The sequence below is a fragment of the Anopheles stephensi genome, chromosome 2 (assembly GCF_013141755.1).
Source record: "Anopheles stephensi strain Indian chromosome 2, UCI_ANSTEP_V1.0, whole genome shotgun sequence".
NCBI classification, from domain to species: Eukaryota; Metazoa; Arthropoda; class Insecta; order Diptera; family Culicidae; genus Anopheles; species Anopheles stephensi.
This window is the reverse complement of record NC_050202.1, coordinates 17,695,788-17,720,126: the sequence shown is the minus strand read 5'-3', so window position 1 is coordinate 17,720,126 and position 24,339 is coordinate 17,695,788. Positions and strand designations below refer to the sequence as shown.

The 24,339-nt window shown below is 46.8% G+C and overlaps 3 protein-coding genes across 9 annotated transcripts in view; all 3 read left to right on the top strand.

Annotated features, from left to right (window-relative positions):
• The window catches only part of LOC118507248 (oxidative stress-induced growth inhibitor 2-like), a 38,913-nt gene extending 30,056 nt beyond the window's left edge, over nt 1–8,857 (top strand). For both annotated transcript variants that reach the window (XM_036045529.1, XM_036045531.1), the window contains exons 3-6: nt 1,978–2,183; nt 2,261–2,344; nt 4,320–4,960; nt 5,037–8,857. In XM_036045529.1, coding sequence (XP_035901422.1) covers nt 1,978–2,183; nt 2,261–2,344; nt 4,320–4,960; nt 5,037–6,138 — 2,033 coding nt within the window. In that variant the 3' untranslated portion in view covers nt 6,139–8,857. The remainder of the gene's footprint in view (nt 1–1,977; nt 2,184–2,260; nt 2,345–4,319; nt 4,961–5,036) is intronic.
• A 5,544-nt stretch (nt 8,858–14,401) lies between these two features.
• Nucleotides 14,402–16,974, top strand: LOC118507294. 6 transcript variants are annotated; one of them, XM_036045658.1, is made up of 4 exons: nt 14,402–14,579; nt 15,192–15,592; nt 15,687–16,424; nt 16,498–16,974. In XM_036045658.1, exons 2-4 carry the CDS (start codon nt 15,219–15,221, stop codon nt 16,589–16,591), a joined length of 1,206 nt encoding a protein of 401 aa, XP_035901551.1. In that variant the 5' UTR covers nt 14,402–14,579; nt 15,192–15,218; the 3' UTR covers nt 16,592–16,974. The 6 variants fall into 6 exon arrangements, with proteins under 6 accessions (XP_035901551.1, XP_035901549.1, XP_035901546.1 ...); XM_036045656.1 differs by having other exon boundaries at nt 15,144–15,592; XM_036045653.1 differs by having other exon boundaries at nt 14,755–15,592.
• Nucleotides 16,975–20,309: 3,335 nt separating this feature from the next.
• Nucleotides 20,310–22,704, top strand: LOC118507300. Its single transcript, XM_036045668.1, has 3 exons — nt 20,310–21,466; nt 21,529–21,777; nt 21,844–22,704. Exons 1-3 carry the CDS (start codon nt 21,196–21,198, stop codon nt 22,416–22,418), a joined length of 1,095 nt encoding a protein of 364 aa, XP_035901561.1. The 5' UTR covers nt 20,310–21,195; the 3' UTR covers nt 22,419–22,704.
• The last annotated feature ends 1,635 nt before the right edge of the window (nt 22,705–24,339 follow it).

Sequence of the window (24,339 nt, the reverse complement as noted above, 5' to 3'; positions counted from 1 at the left end):
TTGTAGGATGTACTATTTTTGAAATCGCTCACGTGTTATGGCAACTTACGCTGAAGTTTCACGCTATTCTCAACGTTTACAATTTAATCTGTGGCCAAACGTAAAACGTGCTGTACCGCTTTTCGTATCGAATCGGCACGGACGATCGTCTATCTTCCGAGGAACAAAAAGGTAGACAGAATGGAATGTTGTCCGCGGTTCAACACAATAAAAGGGGCACGCAGTGTCAGCGTGCTTATGCACGTGCTTTTTTAACTTGCATTATTGCAGAGATCCAGGAACTCGTTTCCATGATCAATCAAATCGTGCCTGTCGACGCTGTCAAGTTTGAGATCGAGTGGGAGGGGATCAAGGTGGATCGATAAGATTGCACTTATTTGTTCACTAGAACTTGACTCAACCATTGAAGATCATCCATCAGAATGTCTATACAGCAATGAAACACACTTCAAAGTTGGAGCTTTCCTACACTGGTTCTAAGGATTTTGCAAACTCATCCCCAATCACGATAAGGAGCCTTCCCGCTTTTTGGAAACGAAGGCTGTGGAAGGTGGTAATGGGAGTGGGGGACTCTTTCAAACGGCCTTTTTGCGTTCCAGATGTGAAGTTGACCGGTAAGCGCAAACAAACACTCGCATCAGGTGTGAAAAAGTTTGCTGTCCAGATAAATCGTCCCCGGAGGTGTGTGTGAGTGTGTGTGCTGGAACTGCGTGCACAACCTTGACCACGTGGGTGCTCTAGCGGAAAAAGATAGCCACTGTATGCAAAGCGTTTATCACTATCATGTGCTATCCGCGTGTGGTTGATGAATCGCGCTAGAAGACCTAGAATGACTATCCCCCTTTCTTCTGTTTCTCGCGATCTAAATAAAGCCCTACCCTAGCATCACCGTAGGTACGTACTACCGCAACCATTCTCGGTGTCGCGTCATCATCCACGAGACGCAACGTCCGGCTCGTACCGGTATGCGCACGTTGATAAATAACTCGCGTGCGCCTGTCAACGGCGGGCGCACGACGAAAAACGTGCGCGTGACAGACACAATTGGAGCGGCGGCGACCGTACGGACGCGTCTTATCGCCGTCGTTTTATTTCCGTACGGCTCGCGTACGATCAGCTGTTCACGGGGGGCTCGTTGTGTTGGGGTCGCGCACACACCACAAACGTCACGATGAGTAATGCACATGTGCTAGATAACGGTCGGAGTATTTGGGCGTGCGCAGTCCCCCGGGCACGCACATTAACACCACCTCGACCCAACCCGCGCTGGTTGGTGGTTAGTGGCGCGATAAGATTAAACGCTTTCTTTTGCAGCCAGCAGGTTTAATGGCCGCTCTTCTTTTTTAAGACACTTTTTTTCCCCCTGCAAAAGCTGCCTGTGGTATGAGCTCACAGTGTAAAGCTGATGATGGCGCACAATTTTCGATTGGAGGATTTCTTTACTCATCCATTGCATAATGAAGATGTCCAGAACGTTCTGTACTTGGTCCAGAATCGTCTGTCTTCGGAGAGAGGTTCTAATCGGTGTCCTCCAAACTGTTGCCTTGGCAATGATCTCCTCGGTGAGAGAATCGTTGTCAGGCGAATAACTTACCAGCTGACTTTATTGAAGCCGTCGTTTGGGTCACGTATCGGGAGGGCCTGTAATTAATATTAATCAAGCAAACGGTCCAACCTCCGCACGCTCGTGTTATCGGGACACTCCGGGCCGAACGGGGAAGTGCATCGCCTAACCTTCTGACCTTCGGCCGGCGACTTGATTGTCGGCTTCACCACCGATTCCGATGCCTAATGGGCAATAGCAACAGCACGCCAGAAAGATATATAAGCGGACGCAGAATATTCAATTCGATGCAAACATAGTTACACCCCAGTTTTCTCTCTCTCTCTCTCTCTCTCTCTCTCTCTCTCTCCCTCTCTTTGACTTCATGTTCACGGTTGATTAAAACTTCTCCTATTCTCGTGCTATTGACACAGGCAATGGACCAAGCGGTATATCACTGTCGTACATGCTGGCCGGCCACTGGCCCTACTGGTTACCGGAGAAGGCGGAGAAGCATCCGGATGAGCTGCTGCGGGCACGGCTAAATTATTACGACTCCAAGAAAAGTTTGGTCGAGCACGATCTGTTCAGTTTGGCCGATGGGCTGGAAGGACGTAGCACAAATCCTGTCTCTCTGCTGGTGAGTAGATCCTCCAGACTCCAACACAATGCGATTTTTTCCCGAAAGGAGCTAAAGTAATTCCACTTCTCTTTCAGTTGGACAGTTTGCAGCATCCGTGCGCAGATTTGGGAATGGATCTACCATCGATGGTCGAGTACCGGTATCATCCCGAAAAGGAGGTAAGTGTGTCCGCGCCCTACTTGAAACCCGTTGATGTCATCGCGCTTATCTGCGTGTCCTGGATTGTGTTTCCTCTCCCCCATCCCCTTTATCCATGGGGGTGGAATTGTGTTGTATAAGTGAAATTGATTTTCTATACCTTCTAATCTCACCGTCACCGCATCGCGGCACATGACTTGAGTGAGTGCGAGTTTGCGATTGTAATGCTATCATAAATCGCTGCTGCTGCTGCCGCTGTGTCTTATCGTCACGCATCGATCGTCCACAGTCGGGCGGTTAAATATTTACCTATCGCTTTGGCTTGTTTTTTTTTCTTCTTGTTGTTCCCGATGAATAGCGGGAAAATAAAAACCACCCTCCAAACGTAGTCGTCATCATCGAAGCGTAATTGAAATCGAAACCATCGATGTCATGGAATTTTCCCACCGAAGAAGGGTGGTGCGACGATGGCAGGGGCGGTTTAACTATCTGACACCGAATTTATAATCACTATTCAAATATTAGCAGTTTAGTACTCTCGGTTGGATGATAAAACGATGGGACACACACTAAACAACGTGCTCAGTATTTATCGTTTGAAGTGTGTGTGCTTTTGGAGAGATAGCAGGTGTGGGTGAATCATGCCGTTTCGATTTTATTATGGTTAATCATAACGGTATCTAATATAATTGCGGATGATGGGAAAATTGAATTTTATTTTATGTAGTTTAGGATTTTAAATAAGGCCGTTAATACTCATCATTTGATCCTTCCTTCTATCGAACGATATAGCAGCTCTTAATATAACACATCAAATGGGTCCCACCAATTACAGAGCATGATCATGCCATCGGGGCATAAATGCGAAAGCCGTCAATCTTCAACACGGCAGGACTGGGGTTCAAAACCCATCCAGATTGTTTCCCTGTACGCAGGGCTGACTACTGGTGAAGTCACAGAAAACCAGCATTGCAGAAGGCCGAGATCTCTCGAGGTTGTAGTGCCAAGGAAGAAGAAGTTGGGAAATTTGAATTTTGCTCTATGTAGTTTAGGATTTTATAGAAGTTTGGGAGGCCGGCAAGGGTCGTTGATACTCATCAACTGTTCCTTCCTTCTTTCGAACGATGGCTTTGGTGATTTTTCCCACCCAGCAGCTCCTAATATAATACGTCCAATGGGTCCCACCAATTACAGAGCATGATTAAGAGGGGGTATCGTTAGGGCCAAGTAGCAGAAGAAGAAGATTCGTTGAAACAATTTCCCCTGAAATGAACGCACTGGCAAGCATCGCTGCATACTAAAATGGTGCATGCAGCATTTAAAACAAGCTTAAAGTTTGTCCAGTGTTGCTCATCTCCGTCTTCTCTCCGTCTTCCAGTAATAACAATTGCGCTATCTCCACCGTGTGTACCGAGGGTCCCCCTATCATGCTGTACACGCCACTGAGCAATGTTTATGCTCGATTTGATATGCAAACGCGGCTGATTCCAGGGGGGCTCGTGAATCGATATTGAAATGAGGCTTACGGCTAAATCCAGCTGTACCGTAGCGTTCCTTCGGGGCGATGTGAGTGCTTAATTGAACGCGTGCAATAATCCACCTGACGAAGAATCGCGTTGCGGACACACTCACTGGATGACAATTTTTATGTGGAACAATTTGCAGTCAATTGTTTGCGTTTGAAATTGCTTCATGGTCGCTTTTTCCCCGCGGCAAGAAGTAACACACGTGCCGGGAAAAGTTTTGCGTGTGAAGTTGACCATTTAGTAAACGATGCATAAAATTCCTGCTAGCATAGCAGTAATATGTTGCGTTGTTTTATTTGGCCCAAACCGTTTGGCACACGCCACGAAATCAGTTCGTTGCTAGTAAGCTACCGCCAAATTCAAATCGCACACATTAATTCAATATTTTCCCACCTGTTCATCATTCATCCGGGAAGTGTAAACAGAACGCGACCGTACTAAACGATCTTTCCTCTTTCATCGCTTGCAGATTGACCATCTCGTGCTGGGACGTGGACCACCTGGCGGTTCCTGGCATCGGATGGATCCGAACCTGCGTACCCTTTCGCTGGCCGCCTGGATGTCACTGCCCGGTTTGCCGTTCGCCGAATGGGAATCACGCCATCCGCCAACGGTGGAAGCTGCTGCTGCCGAATCGCCGGTTGTTCAACCGCTGTGCGCTAGGTGTAGCGAGCTGGCAAAGCGCACCAAGCGTAACGGACAGAAAGTGCCCTTAAGCAGGTGTAGCAAATGTTATCGCAACGGAACGCACACGGACGGAAACAATAACACGGGCGGTGCGGAAGCCAATGCGGTCCCGCGGGAACAGCAGCACGGTGACGGTGGCAATGTGGTGGCCGTGCTGGACGAACGCAGCGGCAAGGTGAGCGTGAAGTTGCTCTGTCCGCCGCGACGAAATCTTTCGCTGAAGCGGCAAGTTTCGAAGGAGGTCGAAACGCGCGCCCTAATATCGAGCGTCGCCCAGTACTACGAAAGCTACGTGACGGAGATGGGTTTGGCGCGGTACTTTATGAACGACACGATCGTGACGACGGTGGTGCCGTTGGATGGGAAGTGTGAGGCGTCCGGTCTTCCGGAACGCTTCCGGAACGGGCGATGGATCGTTGCTGGGTAAGTTATTCTACTAGCTCGATGGTGGTTATGTTAAAAGATGTTGCTAAATCATGCATTTTCTTTCGAATTCCAGATTTAACCGAACGACAAACAAACGGTTTACGGTGGTGTGTAACAATCTTGTGCTAGCGAATGGTGCTTCCGATCTCGCCAACCGGTTGGGCGTTAAGGGAGAAGGTTTGGAGATGCCTTGGGTAAAGTACGAACTGCCCCATCTTGAGCGTGCGTTGGAAAGGTACGATGATCACGGACGCACGCAGCTGAAGCCGGTGTTGATCGTTGGTGCTGGGCTGAGCGCAGCCGATGCCGTCACCATTTGTCGATCTTCCGGCATTCCTGTGGTGCACGTGTACCGTAGCCGAACGGCCGGATTGGATAAGATGCTACCCGGGAACGTTTATCCCGAGTACCACGAGGTGCACAAAATGATGAAGGATTCTAACCGGAAGCATGAACTGTACACTCCGCTACCCGAACACACGATAGTGGATCTTGCGATCGGTGGAGATTCACGGCGCGTTACAGTACAACACCTAAAGACGGGCGAGCGGCGTGAGCTGGATGTGTCGTACTGCGCCATACTGATCGGATCACGGCCCGATCTACGATTCATCTCGTCGATAACCAAAGGTACGAACCAAACGTCGGACGCACCATGCCCACCGGTGGTCCTCATTCCCTGCCCCGATTCGGAAACGGAGGATGAAACGGCCCTGAACCATTGCTTCGGCCGCCAACCCGTCCAACCGCTCACGATGTGGATGTTTACGGAGCAGCTGCTTTCCTCGTGTCTCGGCCGGAAGCTGTACTGGCTGAAGAACATGTGTGCCAAATGCAAACACATCAATCTCACCGATAAACCTCGCCACAAGCAACGGTACAACTCGGTGCTCGGTGCGACTCACGCCGGTCACTGCCAGCATCAGCAGGAGGAGAAACCCGCTTCGAACCTAACCGCCGCCACCGGCATGGGACTCGGCGAGGATCCAACGAAACCGATCGACTGCAAAAACAATCCGATCGATGTGGACAAATACACGAACGCGGTGCTACGAACGCCACACGCCGGACTGTACGCGATGGGACCACTGGTGGGGGACAACTTTGTGCGCTTCATACCGGGCGGTGCACTCAGCATTACGGCCGCACTGCACAAGCACACCGAGAACGATTGAACGAGTGTCCGTCCTGTGGCACGGATGGTCGAGTAAGTGTTGCGGAACGCATTATCGATTGACGATTGGGTAATCGATTGACGACTCCTGTTAATTGGTGGGGGATTTTAATTTTGGACTACCTGTCCCGCGACCACGCCCCGGTGGTTTCATTGTCCAAAATAGGGTTCAAGGGGGCTCCTGAATGTGGGCGCAAAAATTGACAGGATAAATTTGTTAGCATCAACACGGTGTGGCCCATCAACTTTAAAGCCACCTTCAGGGCGGACTGACTGTAATGTTGGAAGGTTCTGCCTTTTTTAGGGTGAGGTTAGGTTGGCCTGCCGTTTGCGATGAACCCCGTTGGCGTTTGATTCATTTGAACGGCTTCAAACGATTAGAAGGCGTCGAACGTCACGATTGCAAATTTGGTGAGCAACAATTCTTCACCATTAAGCGATCAAAAATGGAAGTGCTGTTGATTCAGCCGTGTACAGTATTGTTTTTTTTTTTTTTTTTGTAGCTACGCACCATCTAATATGTTTTGTACGCGCTCGGGATTTTTAATTTTTTTTTGTTTTACTGTTGTTTGTATCAATCAAAGGAAGATTGTTAGTGTGTGTTAACGCAACCGATTGAATAGTGCGAATCCTTAACGGTTTTTTCTGTGTAAACGATTTAAAAATGATCGCCATTTTTAATAAGCGACTCTTTATGTATCCTTTTTAATAATGTTGTTTCGGAAGAAAAAAATCTACACACTGTATCCGGGAAAGCAATAACCCAACATTCCCAGCCAAGTATGCCCTACAAATACTCTTACGATTGCACTAAGATCCACTCCATGAGTTAGGAATTGTTACTAGTACGGTACGGTACGGTTACCTCCCGAAACTAATGCCCGAATAATAGCAAAAGTACAAGTTAAAACAAACAATGGCATGCTGTTCTGTTGCCATCATTCGTTCTACACATATTCACCATCCACATCCACGCTTTAAGGACGGGCGAGGCCACTCCGCCATTTTGTTTTTAGTACACACTTATCGGTCTGTGATTTAGTTTCGCTTTACTGAATATAGAGAGTTTTTTTTGTTGTTGCTGTGTTAGATAATTTATTTTCCTGCCCCATCCTCAGCACGGTCACCATCCCCATGGGCCGTATGCACATCGAACCACACCTATCCCCAAATACGATCGACAACGTAGACGATCGATTGGAAATGATATTGCTTTACACTGACACCACACGTCCGTACACCTTTCTGACCTCACTGGTTCGTGCGTTCGCCCCCTCGCTGGGGGTGGCTGATGACGCGTTGTTGTTGGGTTGCGTTGGAGATAGAAGCGTTTGGAAAGTCGTGGTAACGAAATCACGAACCACTTTCGTCCGTAGTATCGTACTGCCATTGTAGTTTCTTTTTTTTTTTGTTGGTCTCGTTTCTCTATCAACACGACACACGGAACCTAAGTCTGCCTTAGCCCTCGTCGCAATCGCTAGGAAGGGGTCGCTGTAGTGGCTGGCCTCCTAGCTCATTGCGGCTCATACTTTTGTAGTTGATAAATTCAAGTTAGCTCGCGAGATGTACACACAAATATCTATCGCAAACGTTTTGCTACTGTAGTACGCAAAAACATACTTTGAACTTGTCTTTGAACCTCGTCTCTCATTCGCTTGCCGTTCGTTCGTTCGAGATATTACTATGTATATTATTCTTATTACTAATAAGTCAGAACCCTCGCGCGGACTCGCGCCTCGTTGAAACACTGTATAATCACCGAAAACAAAGTTGTTACCGACTGCTGTGTAACCATTGTAACGAATGTAACAGAATTTTAAAGTAATGTTACGTTCGCCCCAGGTCGGTAGAGCACACCCAGGTTGGAGGTTTGCAAGTAGTAGCTGACAAGCTGACGGAGTACTAGCTGAGAGAGAAAGAGAAGGAGAGTAGTAGAGAGCGCGAGTGCGTGCGTGAAATATGAACAAACCTAGTAGCAAGAGGCAAACAACCTAGAGACTGATCTTTGTACGTTTTAGAACACTATAGTCTAGGAGCACACGGTTAGGAGTTGCGCCATTTTCTTTCTCGCCATATCCTCGTAAGCCGTAGCGGTAACTGCTATCCTTTAATTATTTTTACTCAAAAACCCCTTTTTCGTTTTGAATCCATCAACAAGCACAGTTTGTAATAGGGGTCCGCTATGGTCCCGGTTGGAATGGATGTGTGTTTGAACAATTCATTAACTAAAACAAGGTAGACTTAAAGTCAAATGCATACACGACAGCTGGCATAGGCAACAAGCAAAGAAACCAACAAAACCTGATACTACCATTACTACTACTACTATTACAACAACAACTACTACTACTACTACTACTACAACTACTATCATAAACTCTCGTTTAACAATTTTGTACATAGGTATAACGTTACTTAAATTGTATGGTGCGTGCAGGTGTGCGTGTGAAAGAATGTTTCGTATTGCCAATAATCCTTTTTTCTTATTGTAGAGAGAAAATGATAGCATTAATAGGAGGAACACACCAACACACGCACACACACGCTGGGGGGAAAACCCCGCGCAAGGAACACAACAAAAAACCCAGGAACGCAAATCAAAAGTTGTGCGAATCAAAAAACACACACACATTACGTCTGTGCGTGAGATTGTTACGTTTTATTCTTCTTTTATGGAAAGTTGAAAATATAATGCAAAAGAAAAAACCACCAATGAAAAACTTTTTGTTAGGTTGTGCATCGAAAGTCTTGGAGCAAGGATATCCGAAAACTTAGCTTACAGCTTCCGAAAAGGATTGATAAACTCGATTCATGAGCACGTGCGAAAGTCACTAGATTGCTGAAAGCATTGCCATTCCTCGCCAGTATAGCCCAGGTTTTGGGTCTGTGGAGTCCTCCGTTACAGGGCACATAAGGTTGCATTGTCCCTTGTTGAGCTCCTCATCGTGGCTATAGTATGAACGAATCCTCAAAACAATTTCACCTTCTATTTAATTATCCTTGCTGCAATTTACCAGATGAATCGGTTCGAAAAAGTACGACAAATGAACCAGAGTAAACCTCTACTTCATCATCTCACATCTAGAGGGCGCTCTCTCACTCATAAAGGCTGCGTGCAACATGCTCGCATGGGTGGCTGGCTTGTACACAACTTCTGGATGTAATTTTTGAAATTTGAAAGCTGTCTACCGTTAAAGTGTGAGCAACACTGTTAAATCTGAATCGTATTTTGAGGTACAGAAACAGCAGGAAATTCTTGTGCAACGTGGAGATCATGACCAAACTGAATGATCGTCGAACGAGACTGAAACAGTTCACTTTCCTGAACCAGTATGGCCATGTAGACGACAACTGATTATCTTGACTAGTTAACCGAGCAAGTGTGAGCTCACTGGCACCCTTTTAACTGGGTGCAGTTGAGAAAATCGTCTGACTATTCGATATTTATCATTTTCTTCGTGATTTCTCCTTGATTCCTATTTGCTATTTCCTTCTTTCTAAACTTCTCTACATTCAATGAACTGTGACTATTGGAGTGCGGACGGTAACGGATATGGTTAAAAGTCACAATATTTTAAAACAAATTGTAAAACAAATATTAATTATGAGTCTAGGCAATAATTTAAAGATCCAGCTCGATCCTGCTATTTCAAGGCTTCTTACTTACTTATCCGACGCCGCAACCACTTCGAGGTCTTGGCCTGCTACAACAATTCTCGATACCGCTCACGGTCCAGCGCCTAAAACACAGTTTGAACTGAAAAGAACTTCACGGGCTGGGTCGTCCGGTGTCATTCCCATGACAAGACCAGCCCACCGGAGCCTGGCGAGTCTGAGGCGAAGAGGATGTCCACTAAGAGAGCTTCATGAAGAGTCTATTTCATAAGGGCTAGCTTGAAAACTGTTCCTACTAATTCTCCCTAACCTTCACTCGTTACTCGCCAGAAAAAAAATCACACGATGCGCTCAAGTGTCAAAAGGTGTCATCCATATTAATTAAAACCCTCTCCGAAGTCCATCATCTTCCCATGCACAGCAATGCGCTTGAGAGAATCAGTCTCCATCCCCTTCTGTAGCGCAATTGCCACACTCGTCAAGAACAATTGCACCGTACATTCTATCGCACGAAATCGAGAGTAATCGTCACCCATTTGGCTTGTTTGTTAGCTTTTTGAACTCTGCCCAGCACACACACACACACACACACACACACACACACATCTCGCACAGGCCGCTCCAAATCCTATTTCGGTGCGAAAGATGAAGCAACTATGATATCATTCTCATTACCAAACCTGGCTTGCAGCAGCTTCCGCCGCTCACATGTGTCTCATGAAGATGGGGGCGAAAAAATGGTTCTTTCTTCGCTCCGGAACCGATTCTTTTCGCCTGTCCCGCAAGAGACAGGACTCACTCATACACCTCCGCCACCATCATCATCCCGAGGCCTGACTAAAGACTTACCGGGGAATGGGAAAAAGTTTTTTGGAAGTTGGATCGCTTTTTGATTTTATAATAACAACATCACCCGATGGCATCGGTGTCGGTGTGCCAAAACGAAATGGAAACACCCACACGCCAACAACTGGCCTGGTCGGTTGGTTGGTTGGTTGGTACTAAAATTGGACACAATTCCGTTCCAGTTTTCTGGCCATAAAAGGGTGGTGGGGCGGGGAGGCAATCGGGCCTTATGGGATGTGATATAATTATGGCGGCTGAAGTCATCTTTTAGAGTCGTGGAAAATTATTTCGCAAGGTAGTTATAAACTTAGCCCCTGGAGACCATATGGTCAGGAGGCTTCAAGGGGCCGTTGACGCAAACTTCATATAAGTACAAGAAAGTTTTAGAGATTTTTTAAACTATTTATCCTTAATACACTTACAACATCCCAAGATAGCCTCAAGCAAAGTATAGATCCTTTGAATGTCCTTGATCGAGCAATTCAATAACCAGGTGATCTTGTCAGTATTAGGACAAGTCACCTCAGAAATTATCTCAAAAGAGTGCTTGAAACCCCCTGAAAGTAAACGATCTCTCAGTGGGTTTTGCTGATTAGTTCGAATATTCCAATATGTCCTGAAAAATGGCTAATTCATGTCCATAACCCTGTCGTGCGTCTGCGACTAACTCATCTATGTCCATTTCATTCACAAAATCCATCTAAAGTACCCACATTAGTCAACATTTTTTTACTTGCTTCACTTCAAACACACCCTCAAGCACCTATCCACCATGGCCTGGCTCCACTTATGAATGACATTCCGACCGTAGGCCATATATTCAACCTGTCGATCACCACTGCCCTCAGCCCGGCGCACTGATCATTATCGTTCGATCGATCAAGATAGTTATTGAATAGCACGAGAAGGGGTCAGACTCGCCATTTCCCCTCCCCCACCAAAGTACAGGCGCGTACACCGACACGCATCACCCACGCGTACACTTAATCCAACTGGGCACCAAAGAAAGGTACCGGCCACTGACGGGGGCGTCAGGGTCATTACGGCACTGGACCATGGTTGGCACCCGTTGGTTGTGGTGGTGATTACCTAGCCGAGGTAATATAATCCCAGGTCGCAATATGCGGATTTAGTACCCCCTTCCCCCCAACGCCCGAAGATGGCGCGACTCTCCTCCACATGATTTATGTAGACAGTTCTTTTCGGTCACTTTTTGGTGTTTTTTGAGGTGCAAAAATTTCTTGGAGGCTTCTGCCCAACCGGCACACCAGCCGCAGTCCCCACGTGTTTTGTGTGGAGGCAAGCTTTTTTTTCGCACACTGGCGCCGTGCCAATCAACGCACGGCCAGGCGTGCACATTGAGGGTGAGTCGAGCTAGGGATGATGATACTGGGCGATTACGAAGTTTTGTCCAATTGCCAGATGTGTTTGCACACGTGAATTGAGGTCAGTTTGGTGGGTGGCGAGTGGATGTGTGCACTTACATGGCGCCAGTGGGTTCGGCATAGGCTAAGGGATTCAAAGGGACATAATGGTGGACAAGTAGGTGTGTGTGTTTCCCATAGGGCATTCGTAAGTCAATAATTTGCCCCAAGAAACTTATTACGCGTCAGTGGATATGATAAAGCACTGAACAAACGCTAAGCGTGTTTGTAATTAGCGTAATTAGTGGACAGCCATATCCGGCTTCAAGGGCGATATGGAGTGCTTATGTAGTGTCGTTTAGCACATACAAAACGTTCTTTGACGATGTTATAGGAGCAATCAATTTGGTTTGGTTTACATAAATAATAGATATGCAGAAACTGGATTATTAGTGTATTTTATAACGACCACAGGATGGCTCCATATTACTCAAAAAATTGAGTACACTGTTTACAATTGGTAGTAGCCAAGTATCCTTTCAGAAGAGGCCACAGAGAAGAGCAACTTGAGAATTCCAGTAGCACTTTCTTCTGAACTATATCACTTAATGCCATCTTAAAATATTAGACAGATTTTAAAGATGATGCATGCGACGGCCCTGTGCCCTAGCGATCTACAAAGTCTGGAAAACCCTTCAGTGTTGTAGAAACCCTTGTGAACGAAACAGAAAGGTACGAGAACAGCAAGTCTTTTTGGCCTTACAATTATTCTACTCCTCGTTCTTTTCTATACAATTCATTTATAACAACTTAGAGTTGTTCGATTTCATCATACTTAGCTCTTAGATTATCTTATGTCTATGACTTAGGCCTCTAATAATCTAATTTTTGCTCTTTTGATTAATATTGTCGGGTTTATCATACTTGTTCATACTTTTTATATTTTTTATATTAATTTGTATATTTTAATGTTGTATTTTTTGTCTTCTCTACTGAATTGTCTTAGACTTTACTTATTTATTATTTAAAAATATTATTTAGATAATGTGTTAATTTATATTTTTTCAAGTCTTATATCAATTTTCTCTCTCTCTTCTTGGCTTAACGATCTCTTAAAGTGTCATGCCTGTCATTTTTGGCTTCTTCTTTTTTCGTAGCACTACAACCTCGAGAGGTATCATCATATCGGCCTGCCACATGTTCTGGTGACTTGATTTAACCCGTAGCAAAGTGATCTGCCGGATGGAATGTGAAGCACGGCGCCGTTATCACCTCGACCACCGGACCGTCGCCATTTCTGGCTTATTAGACTTAATGCTACCACGTAGCTGGATAGATAGTGGGAAGATGTCCTCACTACGGCGGGAACGGTCCGGAATGGGATATTACCAACGTGCAATATGTGATTATTTAAATCTAATAATTATTGAGATATTCATTTACCACTATCAACCTTCAGAATTGTACAGTGAATTGAAGTCTAATCCCTATGCATTAGAACTGATCGAACCAACTGGCGCTCTAAAGTTCGCTCTTGTACACCAGAAGTGATGCGCGTTCCTACATGAACGTTACAGGTACGTTCCGTTCCTTAGAAGGAATGATCTCAACTAGGTTCGATATTTTGAACCTGGTAGGTCCAGAGAACTTGGTGAAAGGAACGAGCCTGTCAAAAGGAAAGTCCCTGACAAATGGGACAAAACCCCTCTCCTCCAGTTAACCTGCCAGTTCCTTTCAGTTCCTTTTCCAAAAGAACTCAGAACCGTTCCGGTCCTTTTTTCTGAATAGTCTCATCACCAATCAAAACCGCTTAAGTAACTACAGCTCTTAAAAGACAAAAAGGGATACATGACAATAATTTTCCATTAAAAAAGAGAAAGAGAAAAGAGAGAGAGATAGAGAGAGAACTAAAAGTATCATTTCATTTGAGATCTCATAAGGTAATATTCCAATGCCTCTTAAAAGCTGAACGATTCAGTTCAGGCTACTACTAAGTGAAGCCGTAAACAATCACATAAACAGCAATGATTCAATTATGCTAATACAAAACTATTGAGCGATCCAGTAGCTCCGTCCCACCATCGATCGATCGGTCAGTGATCGGTAACGGTCCGATCAGAGTTAACGATGTGCTAACGTCTACTTGGGAAGCCCACCAGATTATTGGGAACGGGTAAAATACTGCCACAGAATACCGTTTTGAATATGTTAATTCAAATTTTATAACATCTCAGACAGATGATTTCCATTTTTCCTTGACTCTCGTGATGCGTAGAGAGAGGGAGAGAGAGAGGGATCGCCCAACTTGTCACAAACACCAGGAAAGCGAGTCTTGAAGATCGCTTTGCTCCAGCTAATATTTGCGTTTGAAAAAGCAATTAGCAAAGAGATGGCTCACGCCTTGCCCTGTGTACCAGTTCGATCGATGTCGCAATGGTTGGGGAGGCAGTGTTCGCTCGTTTCCGAACCAGGTGACATGTGGGTTCTTGATGGTGACTTCCCTCCTTGCTGATAGGTTGGCTGTGATTTCAGTGCTCGTTTGCTGGCCATACTTTCCTGCCCGTTACACAGCCCGTGTCCCCAGCGTTAGGTACGACAATAAATTAGTCAACAAAAGGTAAGGTAAAAGTTGGCTTTTACTGGGGGGACGGGCGAAAAGGTTCGATATCGCTTCACCCCGGAATTGGAGAAACTTGTCGAGCGATCCTCGAAACAACTCCCCCCACCCCCCCGCAAAAAAAAACAACAACCACCCCAAAACAATAAGGCCATCGGACTCTCGAACCGGCCAGCCAGCTTTCAGGTGAAGGTGAAGAATTTCCGAGAGCACCAACCTCAGGTTTACCAACCAAAAAAACCAAAACCCTCGCGTACAACCCTTACCGGTTGACTGATTCGCTAAACTAGGTCTCTCGCGCGGGTACAGGCTTCTCGGCAGCGAACACCAACACAGCATCGTTCGCGGTGGAAAATGCAAGGCACCACGGGGTTGTGCCTTACACGCTCACACACAGTACGCACCAGGGCTGGTCCCTCTGTCGGTCGGTGGTTTTGGGGGGTGACGGCTGATAGCACCGGGCCGAAACTGGCTATCGGGTTCACCTGAAATAAAACGTTTACCGCAGGCACCGAACGCCTGGGTGTGTGTGAGTACGAGCGTCTTTCGGTGGCTTCTCCGCAGGTTCGCCGCGCGGTCCATTGATTGATATGTGCATACATTTCGATTCAGTAACGCCGGACCGTGCCGGGTGGGAAGATGTTTTCTTGTCGTGGCTCCACAACCGTGTCGGCGGTGATCGCCCTGGTACTGTTAGGCGCGCCGCTAGCCGAACCCTACCGGGACGGTAAGTTTGGGGCCCGCGTCGTCGGTCGCATCCGCGAGCGACGGTTGGAGCGCATCCAGCAACGTCAGCGAGCGCTGATCGCGTCCAATGAAGCATACAGCGATTACTCCCTGGATGAGGTGCGAGCGGCGTTCGAGAATGGGACCGATTACGAGATGAATCCGGATGCCTCGGCGGAGGAAGTGCGTCGACCTCCAGTCATACCGCCCGCACTGCTCGAAGCCCTCAAACCCTCCTCCCGGCGGACGATGTTCGAGGGAAAGATCATATTCCGGTTCTACCATGGGTAAGTCACGCGCACGGCGTAGGCGCACTTCACGAAAAAGTGAATGCTCGTGTAGGACGCAACAATCGGGTTACACGGTTACACCTTCTTCCAGCGGCAATCTCACCAAACAGACCACGCTGAAAGACAACGATCGGCTGCTGAACGGTACCGACTGTTCGCCGGACGAACCGTTCGCACTGATCGTGCACGGTTGGCGCGAGAACTGCTACGAGGTGCCGTGGGTGTTGGAGTTGCGCGAGAACCTGCGCCATCATCGGGGTGGGTGCGTGGCCTGCATGGACTATTCTTCCTTCTCGAGCGGTGGGTACGGCGGGCTGGTCGGTGTGTTCCGGGACATCCGCGACGTACTGCTGCACTTCTTGCTGCAGCTCCGGTACGAGGGCGTCCAGTACGAGCGAACGTACCTGTTCGGGTTCAGTTTCGGTGCACAGCTATCGCTGGACGTGGGCAATCGGATTGGCGGCCAGGAGCTGGAAGCGATCGATACGTGCGATATGGCGGGACCGGGCTTCGATACGGATCGGGCGTTTAAGCAGAATGATTTCCGAACGGCAGCGAAAAACGTCCAGTGTATACACACGAGCATCGACAAGGGTACGAAGTTTCCGAACAAATGTCACCAAAACTGGCGGATGGGACAGTGTGGATTAAGGCAGGCGGCTGCGGGACCACCACCGCTGGGATCGCACGGGCTATGTCCGGTGTTTTACAACCTTGCGTTTAAGTACCAGTTCCTGGCCCAACCGAAACCGGCCGAATGTTTGTCGCTCAGTGAGATGGCCACCTATCCGCGCAACTACCGGATGGGATACATGGAGACAAGAAAGAGGTAACGTCAAGGACCCTGGGGCGATGGTTGTTCTGGTATCTGACTCTCGACTGTTTCAACTTGTCTTTCGCAGTGAGGTACGTGGCGAACTCTTCGCCCAGACCTCGGACGTGTACCCGTACACGGTGTTTACCAACCCGTACAACATATTCGAGTATGGCTTCTAAGACGGTATGGATGGAGGCGGATAGATCTACTCCAAAGACAAGCACAGGTAATGTCACACTGGAGAGCGAGACCGACAAAAAGCATTCTACCCAACCCAGGTGCCAATTTAAGGATCCAGTGCCAAGCTTTTAATGGTCGTTGTACACACTCTGCTGTGTAGGAGGTCTTTGCTTTTACCTCCCAAAAACCTTCACATTATGGAGCTGGTGCGGAGTAGTACAGCGGACCTGGTTGAAAGAACCCAATGAGCTTGCAGACACGAGGGAGTATATTTCCTTACTCGTAAGTCTGACACAGTTGATTGTTTTACTTTTATAGCCCCTAAGTATTGATGAAATAAACATTTTACCTCATATTTAATACCCGTAACTGATCCAGCCCATTGTGTGTCTTCGCCACCTGATTATTTTCGCCCTTTTTCGCCTACTACGATGACTTTTAAGTATCTGCCCCGGTTTGCTTTTCGCCTTGACGTCTTGTAAATTGGTTTCGCCGGTGCCGGTGAGGACGTCATGCCGTCTCGGTGTTTGCTGATTCGATAACAGATCACACAAACGCACAAGTGGTAGGTTAGTAAGCTACCGGGGCAAATGGGTGGCTTTTATGACGCTTGTTTGTCTTTATGTACCGTAATTGCTTCAGTTAGCTCTACGAATGGGCGTGTTTTTTTTTTTGCTTTACTTTAGAAAGCAGTTGTCCACACCGTCAACCGGTGACGGTAGAAAGGGCGATAACGAAATTATGAAAAGTGGCCCGGACAGTAACGAACGAACATTAGAGATGGTAATCGAGCGGTTGCGGCGGAAAAGTAGATCAGTTGTAAGATTAGGGAAGCGGAAAGCAACACTGCCAAAAACAAACGCTTCGCAAAAGATGCTTCTAATTGGCTGGGGTTTCCTTTGCTCGGCTGATTTTCATTGATTATTCGGTACGAAACGATCGTTAAACGTGTCGTATAACAAACACGTTATACACTTGGCGAGTGTATTTAGCTGCGGCTTTACGCTGAAATGAGACCCCGTTAAGGTAGTTAACGTTAGCCAACTCAGGTAACTCAAGTAAGTTTTATATATCCTATCAATTATATCCAAGAAATTGAAGGGTCCCGGGATGAGGCACACTTCAATGGTCTCAATGGTTTATGCGGTTAGCAAGTGAATGCCACTGTAAGAGTCTTTATTTTTTCTCAACGTTTTTTATGATCCCTGTAGAATTCTCATCCAACTACGGTGGTATGCATTAAGTCTAGTAAGCCAGAAATGGCAGGCATAACCTAAGAAGTCATTAGAAGAAGACCTTAAGAAGCCAAGAAAAAAGAGAGAGAGAGAGAGAGAGAGAGAGAGAGAGAGAGAGAGAGGTAATATGGATATTCGTTCTTCGTCAGGCTCTTCCTCGCCGTATTCCTAGTAGGGATATTCTTAGTACTAGAACTTTATTTTTGATTAAAAGATAAAGGACTCTTGGAATGGCCCGTAGGAAGAGGTGACAGAGGCACCAATCTTCACACAGTAGACCCGGGGTTCAAATTCCATCCAAACCGTCCTGACTTGACTATCAAACTATGGGGCATCATTAAGATGCTAGATGGACCTCTTACAGGATGGGATCTGGGGTTCTGGGAATGAGTCTGGTCAGAAATGGCAGTCATGACCTAAGAGACGCTAGGCCAAGAGGATAGATAGGTTAAGGACTCTGCTAAAACTAAGTGTACAACATCACTAGTTATGTACCGAATGATCCCAACCAGGGGTAGCACCCGACACCCCTTGTCCCGTGTTGTCTAAAGATGCTCCAGAGCATCAGCGTATTTCCTTCCTTTTTCTTGGCCCTGCAACCTCGAAAGGTCTCGGACCAGCCGTTTCTGACTTTCTGTGACTTGGTTTTTACGCGTAGCTTGATAGTCAAGTCCTGTCTACGGGGAGGCGGTCTGGATGGGATTTGAACCCCGATCCTGCCGTCTGATGACCGGCACCGCTATTGCTTCGATTACCGGACCGCCCCCCGTACTTCCTTATACTTCAGGAATGTCACACTCATGAGGTTTTTTTCTTGGACAACGAGCCAGCAATCTTTTCTTACTAGGCATCCAGTGCGGATCACCCCTTCACACAAACTCGCAATTAGTTTTAACAAAAAACAACTTAACAAATTTTAATTTAATATAATTAAATTCTCTAAAAGAGATTTGTTTCTTTGACAATTTCATCAGCTCTTAAAGTTCAAGTTAATCACTTCAAATCATTTTATTTGAAGGTTCATCGTAAAGCTTCAGTCATATGCGATAATTTATAACATAAGGTAGCTGTTTGGCCATTATTTGACTATCCATAGTGGAGGATCTTCAGGCTCCGATTGTCGTCAATCTCTCAAGATACCACGATAGAGTCTTTCAATTTAAAATCACCTAGAGCCTTGTATGATTAAAGCGGCAAGAACAACTTTATTTCGATGACTTGTGGTACATTTTTGTCCATGTTAAATGCTGCTGATTTAATGCATGACCCTCTGTCAATGATCTCCAGTGTATGTAACTCGCCGACTATTAAACTTTTCTAACGATTCGGAGCATTATTAACATTGACATCTCTTCACACCAAAATAAAAAAATGAATAAACAATCATCGATTTCCAGAAAACTGTAACCTGCCTCTTGGTCCATGAATCTAGCACCACCCAAACAGGAAGTAGAAGGAACTGGTTGCTTGAAAGTATAGTGCGGTGCAGTATAAAAATTTCTTCCGCCCTTACCGCCCACTTCGCGGACCAAACAGGGGGTTGCGGTGATCCATCGGTGCATGCACACGGTCTCCCGGGTCCGGGTCCCCCGAATAAAAGAGAGAGTTCGCTTGGTCGATAAAATCGCGCGCCCGTCCATGCCATCCCCAAAATCCTGCCCAATTTCTTATCGCACACGTTTTGGTTTCGCCTTTCTCGACAACCGGGCACACCGAGCTCGACTCAAGTGCGATTTTGCTTTTGCGGAACCTGCAGCAGGCGATGTAGGATTTTTGGGGGGGGGGGGGGGGGGGGGGGGGGAGAGAATGATAATAAATTTCTGGCCAAACTCCTTGGTTGCGGCGAAAATATGGCCTTAAGACACGCAGACACATACGCGAACGCACACGTTCGCATTTTGGCCATGCTTTGCTGTGCCTTTTTCGCCCAATCTTTGAGTCGCCATTTTTGGGTCGGCTCTCCGAAAACCGTACTGCCCCGGGTGTATCGATCGTGTCCGTGCGAATACAGTACGCTGCTTCTTTCAGTTTCCACAGGCGCTTTTCTCTGCGCCTTGGGTCCTGGGGTTTTGATTTGTGTCCCGTGCGTGACGCGAGAATGTTCACTTTCGTGGACCAGGGAAAGAGAAAGTGCCAAATGTGGTGGTGACACGGTGCACTTGGATGTATGTTCTAACATAATGGCCAAAAAGGTTATGCCATTAGGGAAGCATGCAATGGACATGATTCATCCTTACTGTGTGGAGAGTCCTCGTGGACTTTCCCTGCGCCTTTTCTGCATGCTTTTATAGATTTATGTGCTGTGCACGGATGATGAGACTTTATTGCGAGATAATTTGAAGAAATTGGCACAAACACATTGAGAGCTCCGTATTTTCCTCCTTCATCCACGGCACTCTACAATCTCAAGAAATCGGCCTGACATTGGGCTCTCTGAGACTTGATTTGACTAGGAGAAAGTCTGGATGGGATTTGAACCCGGGTCCTGTCGAGTGAAGACCAGCGCCGCTATCGCCTCTACTACCGGTTCCGGATAGGCCACCGGAGCGCCGTATAGCTCACTCCAAACTCGTCCAATTCGGAGTCAGTGATGTCTAAAAACGGCCTAAAAATTTATTTTAATTTGCATACTTTCAGGGGCATGGAAGGGAGGCCTACAACTTCATCTCCATAACGCTGGCTCTTAGGGCTTTCGGTAGCACGCGAAGCTAGGCCGGTGTCCACGTGAACCGGCCTATTGTGACATCGTGCAAACGAATAATCACGTCAAAACAAATAAACGTTATGCATCACGGCAGCAACCGGTTTGATCAGCTTTGACAGTGAAACACGCCGCCGTGGGCTCGTTTTGGGCTAACGTTTGTTTTGGTCTCTAAACGCACCACACACTCCATCACCAGTTACCGGTTTTGATCGGCTCCACACTATCCTCCGGGAAGAATTGGGCGAAAATAAAAAATATTCAAGTATGGGTGAAACTAACCACCCCAGACGAGAGAAAGCTTTCGTCGATCGTGGAACAGAGCACGATAAGCAAATGACGGGGACGTCTGAGCTATCTACCCATCTAGCAGAACCATTCCTCTCCGGCAGGTCACACGGGACAACACACAAACGGCTAAGAAACCAGTCGGAAAGAAGAAGATCACCAGATCCATCAATCCCCGGGGTTCGGCTCACAAGGGTGTGGCGCTGGTAAAGGTTTTATCTGTTGCGCCCCGTGAAGTCAACTAATATCTTGCCAGGAAACGGCTGCCCAGAATTTGGGTCAACCTAAAGTGTATAAAGTCGCGGGCTGGGGCAATGTTGTGTTTTAGTTTCTTTAGGCACTCCGGAACCAGTGCCCGGATCGGTCTTTACTTTCGGCGATGGCTGTCAGATGGTGCGTACGGTTAGCCCTGCCCGTGGCAGTGGTGCTCCTGCTGCTGGCCGGAGATCCAGTCAGTGCCGATCGGTTTCAGGACAACATCTTCTTCAACTACTACAACTCGTCCGGCAGCCTGGTGCACATTTACAATCTGGCCGAGAACAACACGTACGAGTACGATAAAGAGTGCCACCCGGGGGCAAAGTTTGCCGTGGTCGTGTTCGGGTGGAAGATTGACTGTGAAAAGTACTTCGTGCAGGATCTCATTCGAAGTGAGCTAGATTGTGCGGCGGGTGCGAAGTTGAACAGATGGTCTAACTCTTGTGACTTGCAGATCTAACCAAATACCGTGGCGGTTGTGTGATGTGCATGAACTACGATCGTTTTGCTCAGCTGCCAACGTACACGCGGCTTCGCCGTAACTTCAAAGACATCTACGGCGTGCTGCGCCAGAAGTTGGAATTTCTGGAGAAGGAAGGTTTCGACCCGAACGATGGATATCTGTACGGGTTCAGCTTCGGAGCTCAGATGGTACTGGCTGCCGCTAAGGAGTTCGGCACTCGCAAACTGAAGGATATTGATGGTAGGGATGATGACTGAGGGCCACGTCCAACGAAACGCTAACACATTTGTGGAAATTTCCTTGCAGTCTGTGACATCGTCGGTACCGGGTTTGACGTGTCGGACGTTAATGCGCCGAACCACCGGACGGCTGCCAAAAATGTGCAGTGCATTCACACCAGCCGGAACTACGGTACACGGCACCGGACCAGCTGCCACCAGGATTGGATTATGGGCGATTGTGGGATCAATCAGCTGGCGGCTCCCCTATCCCCGTGGGGCTCGCACGGTGTCTGCACACTGCTCTACAATAGTGCGTTCGAGCATGATTTCCTGGCCGGTGCAAAACCCTCCAACTGTACCGGCGAGTCCGAGGTAAAGTCGTGGCCCGAAGGCTTCAAGATGGGCTACAACGAGCAACGGAAGGCCACCGTGCGGGGTCAACTGTTTTCGCCCACGTTCGACACATTCCCGTTCAACGTCAATGTGACGGCTAGCGCGAATACGACGACAACGACAGCAACGCCTCCCGCCGGTGCGAACGATGTCGAACCGTTTCCCGGGTTCGAGTTCCGTTCAGCCGCGAACGAATTGCTGCTAGAGGACGACGATACGGACGATGCGGACACAGATGGGCAGGAATTCGGTGCGCAAACCGTTTAACGAACCGAAAAACTAATGCATTCCACGATTTGTCGCAAGTACCGCAAGCATCATTTGGAGACAGAGCCGAAACGGTGCGCCTGCTGTGTGACTGCAGGGGCTGTGGTGAGCGATGGGGCGGGATAATTTGAGGTGTTTCCATTAGGAAGCGCCCTCCCGGTGCGGTAGTTTGGGTGTTCATTGATTTGCTGTGCTTCAAATTGTTCGCTGATTCTCCTTCTAGACCGCAACTACCGGAAGTTAACTTTTTTTTGTTGAAGTTATCGAACATTAGGAAGAGTGAGTTGCTATTACAGATATAATTTAAAGTTTTATTGTGGTATGAATAAACGTATTTTAAATATATAACTTGGATAACGGGTAAATTTAGAACTCAGCTACAGGTCAAAGAAGTTAAAGATGTCAGTAATGGGATCTCTTGAAGATGTGGAGATAAGAAAGCTGGATCTTCAGGTTCCTCTGACGCTGGTTAATAACGTCATGAGAATTACACCTGACAGCCAAAAACATCGATGTTGTTTATGGCTCAGCCAAAGTGCTATAAAGTGTTGTAGCCATTCGTTGGGGCTCTTCCTCCAATAACTTATGTGAAGATCTTGGGAAATATTTCACATTAACAGCTACAAAACAGAAATCATTAGCACCATAAGCGCATAATGGTCGAACAAGTACAACAAAATTACCACTATTTACATGCTTCATCTTGCTCCTTAACCTTTCCCTTGCATCGGCACACCGCACCGCAAAGACCTGCGGTTGCATGTCCGGCTAGCCACATATGGTCTTAAGCACTAATGAGTTGCACATATCATCTCGGAGCCGCAGCACGCGGTGAATTTATTCGTCATTTTTCAAGCGATTACGCGACCAAACCGGCGCACGGAATAAAAATAACAAGCAAAATAAATCGATTCAGACGGCGGCCGGCACACAGAACGGGCAGGCGTGCGGACCTCGGCACTCGAAATCCGATTTTGGATCCGTGCCGAGACGACTGACTCATGAAGTCGCGATGATGTCGTCGAGCGTTGGCCAAACTGTCGTGGGCTTCACACCGGTCGTAGGTTGCGGGTGCGTTTCCGATTTGCCGTTTTTGTCGTATTAGGCTCGTATTTATGTGATGTGTTGTTGTCTTGAGTTTGCTGCTGCTAGGGGTGGTGGTTTTTGCCATCGCGCTCGCACTGCTTATGGGCCCAGTCTCTCGTTTGTGCTTACACCAAACAAGGTCTGCAAGCGATGGATGTGCATATATAATGCGACCCACACACACACACACGCTTTATGGCAGAAATCTCTGCACAGGTCGTGCTCATGTGCACTGTGTGGAGTTGGCAAAATTTGAAGACAAACCTAAAACAGCGAGAAAACAAAGTTCTAGCTATTGAAACATTGCATGAAATTATGAAACAAAATATGATTCGACTGTAGAAAATGAAAACTGATCATATTTTACAAAAAAATAAATGAAAGAAAGACAACAAAAAGATGTTAAATGGACATAAAGATTCTGCTATAAATTGTATATGTTTGTATTCAAAATAAAATAAAAACAATTTATAGCAGACTTCTCTTCACTTTATAGCAAAAATCGATGCACAGATCGAACCCATGCACTTTGCAGTTATGGATTTGATCCATGCAATTGAGAATATCCTAAGACAACAAGAAAACAAGGTTCTAGCTATAAATAATGTATAGCAAATTATGAAAAATAATATCATTTGACGGTAGAAAGTGAAAACTGAACATATGTTGTAAAAATCTGATTAAAAAAAACTCAATAAAGAGATGCAAATAGAAATAAAGACTAACGAACCAGACGAAAGAAACACTTGGAACTGGCGATATATGAACTTGTTACAAAAATAGTATCTCCTTGTGACATTAGACCATTTGGTCAATTGCTTATAATACAGACCCA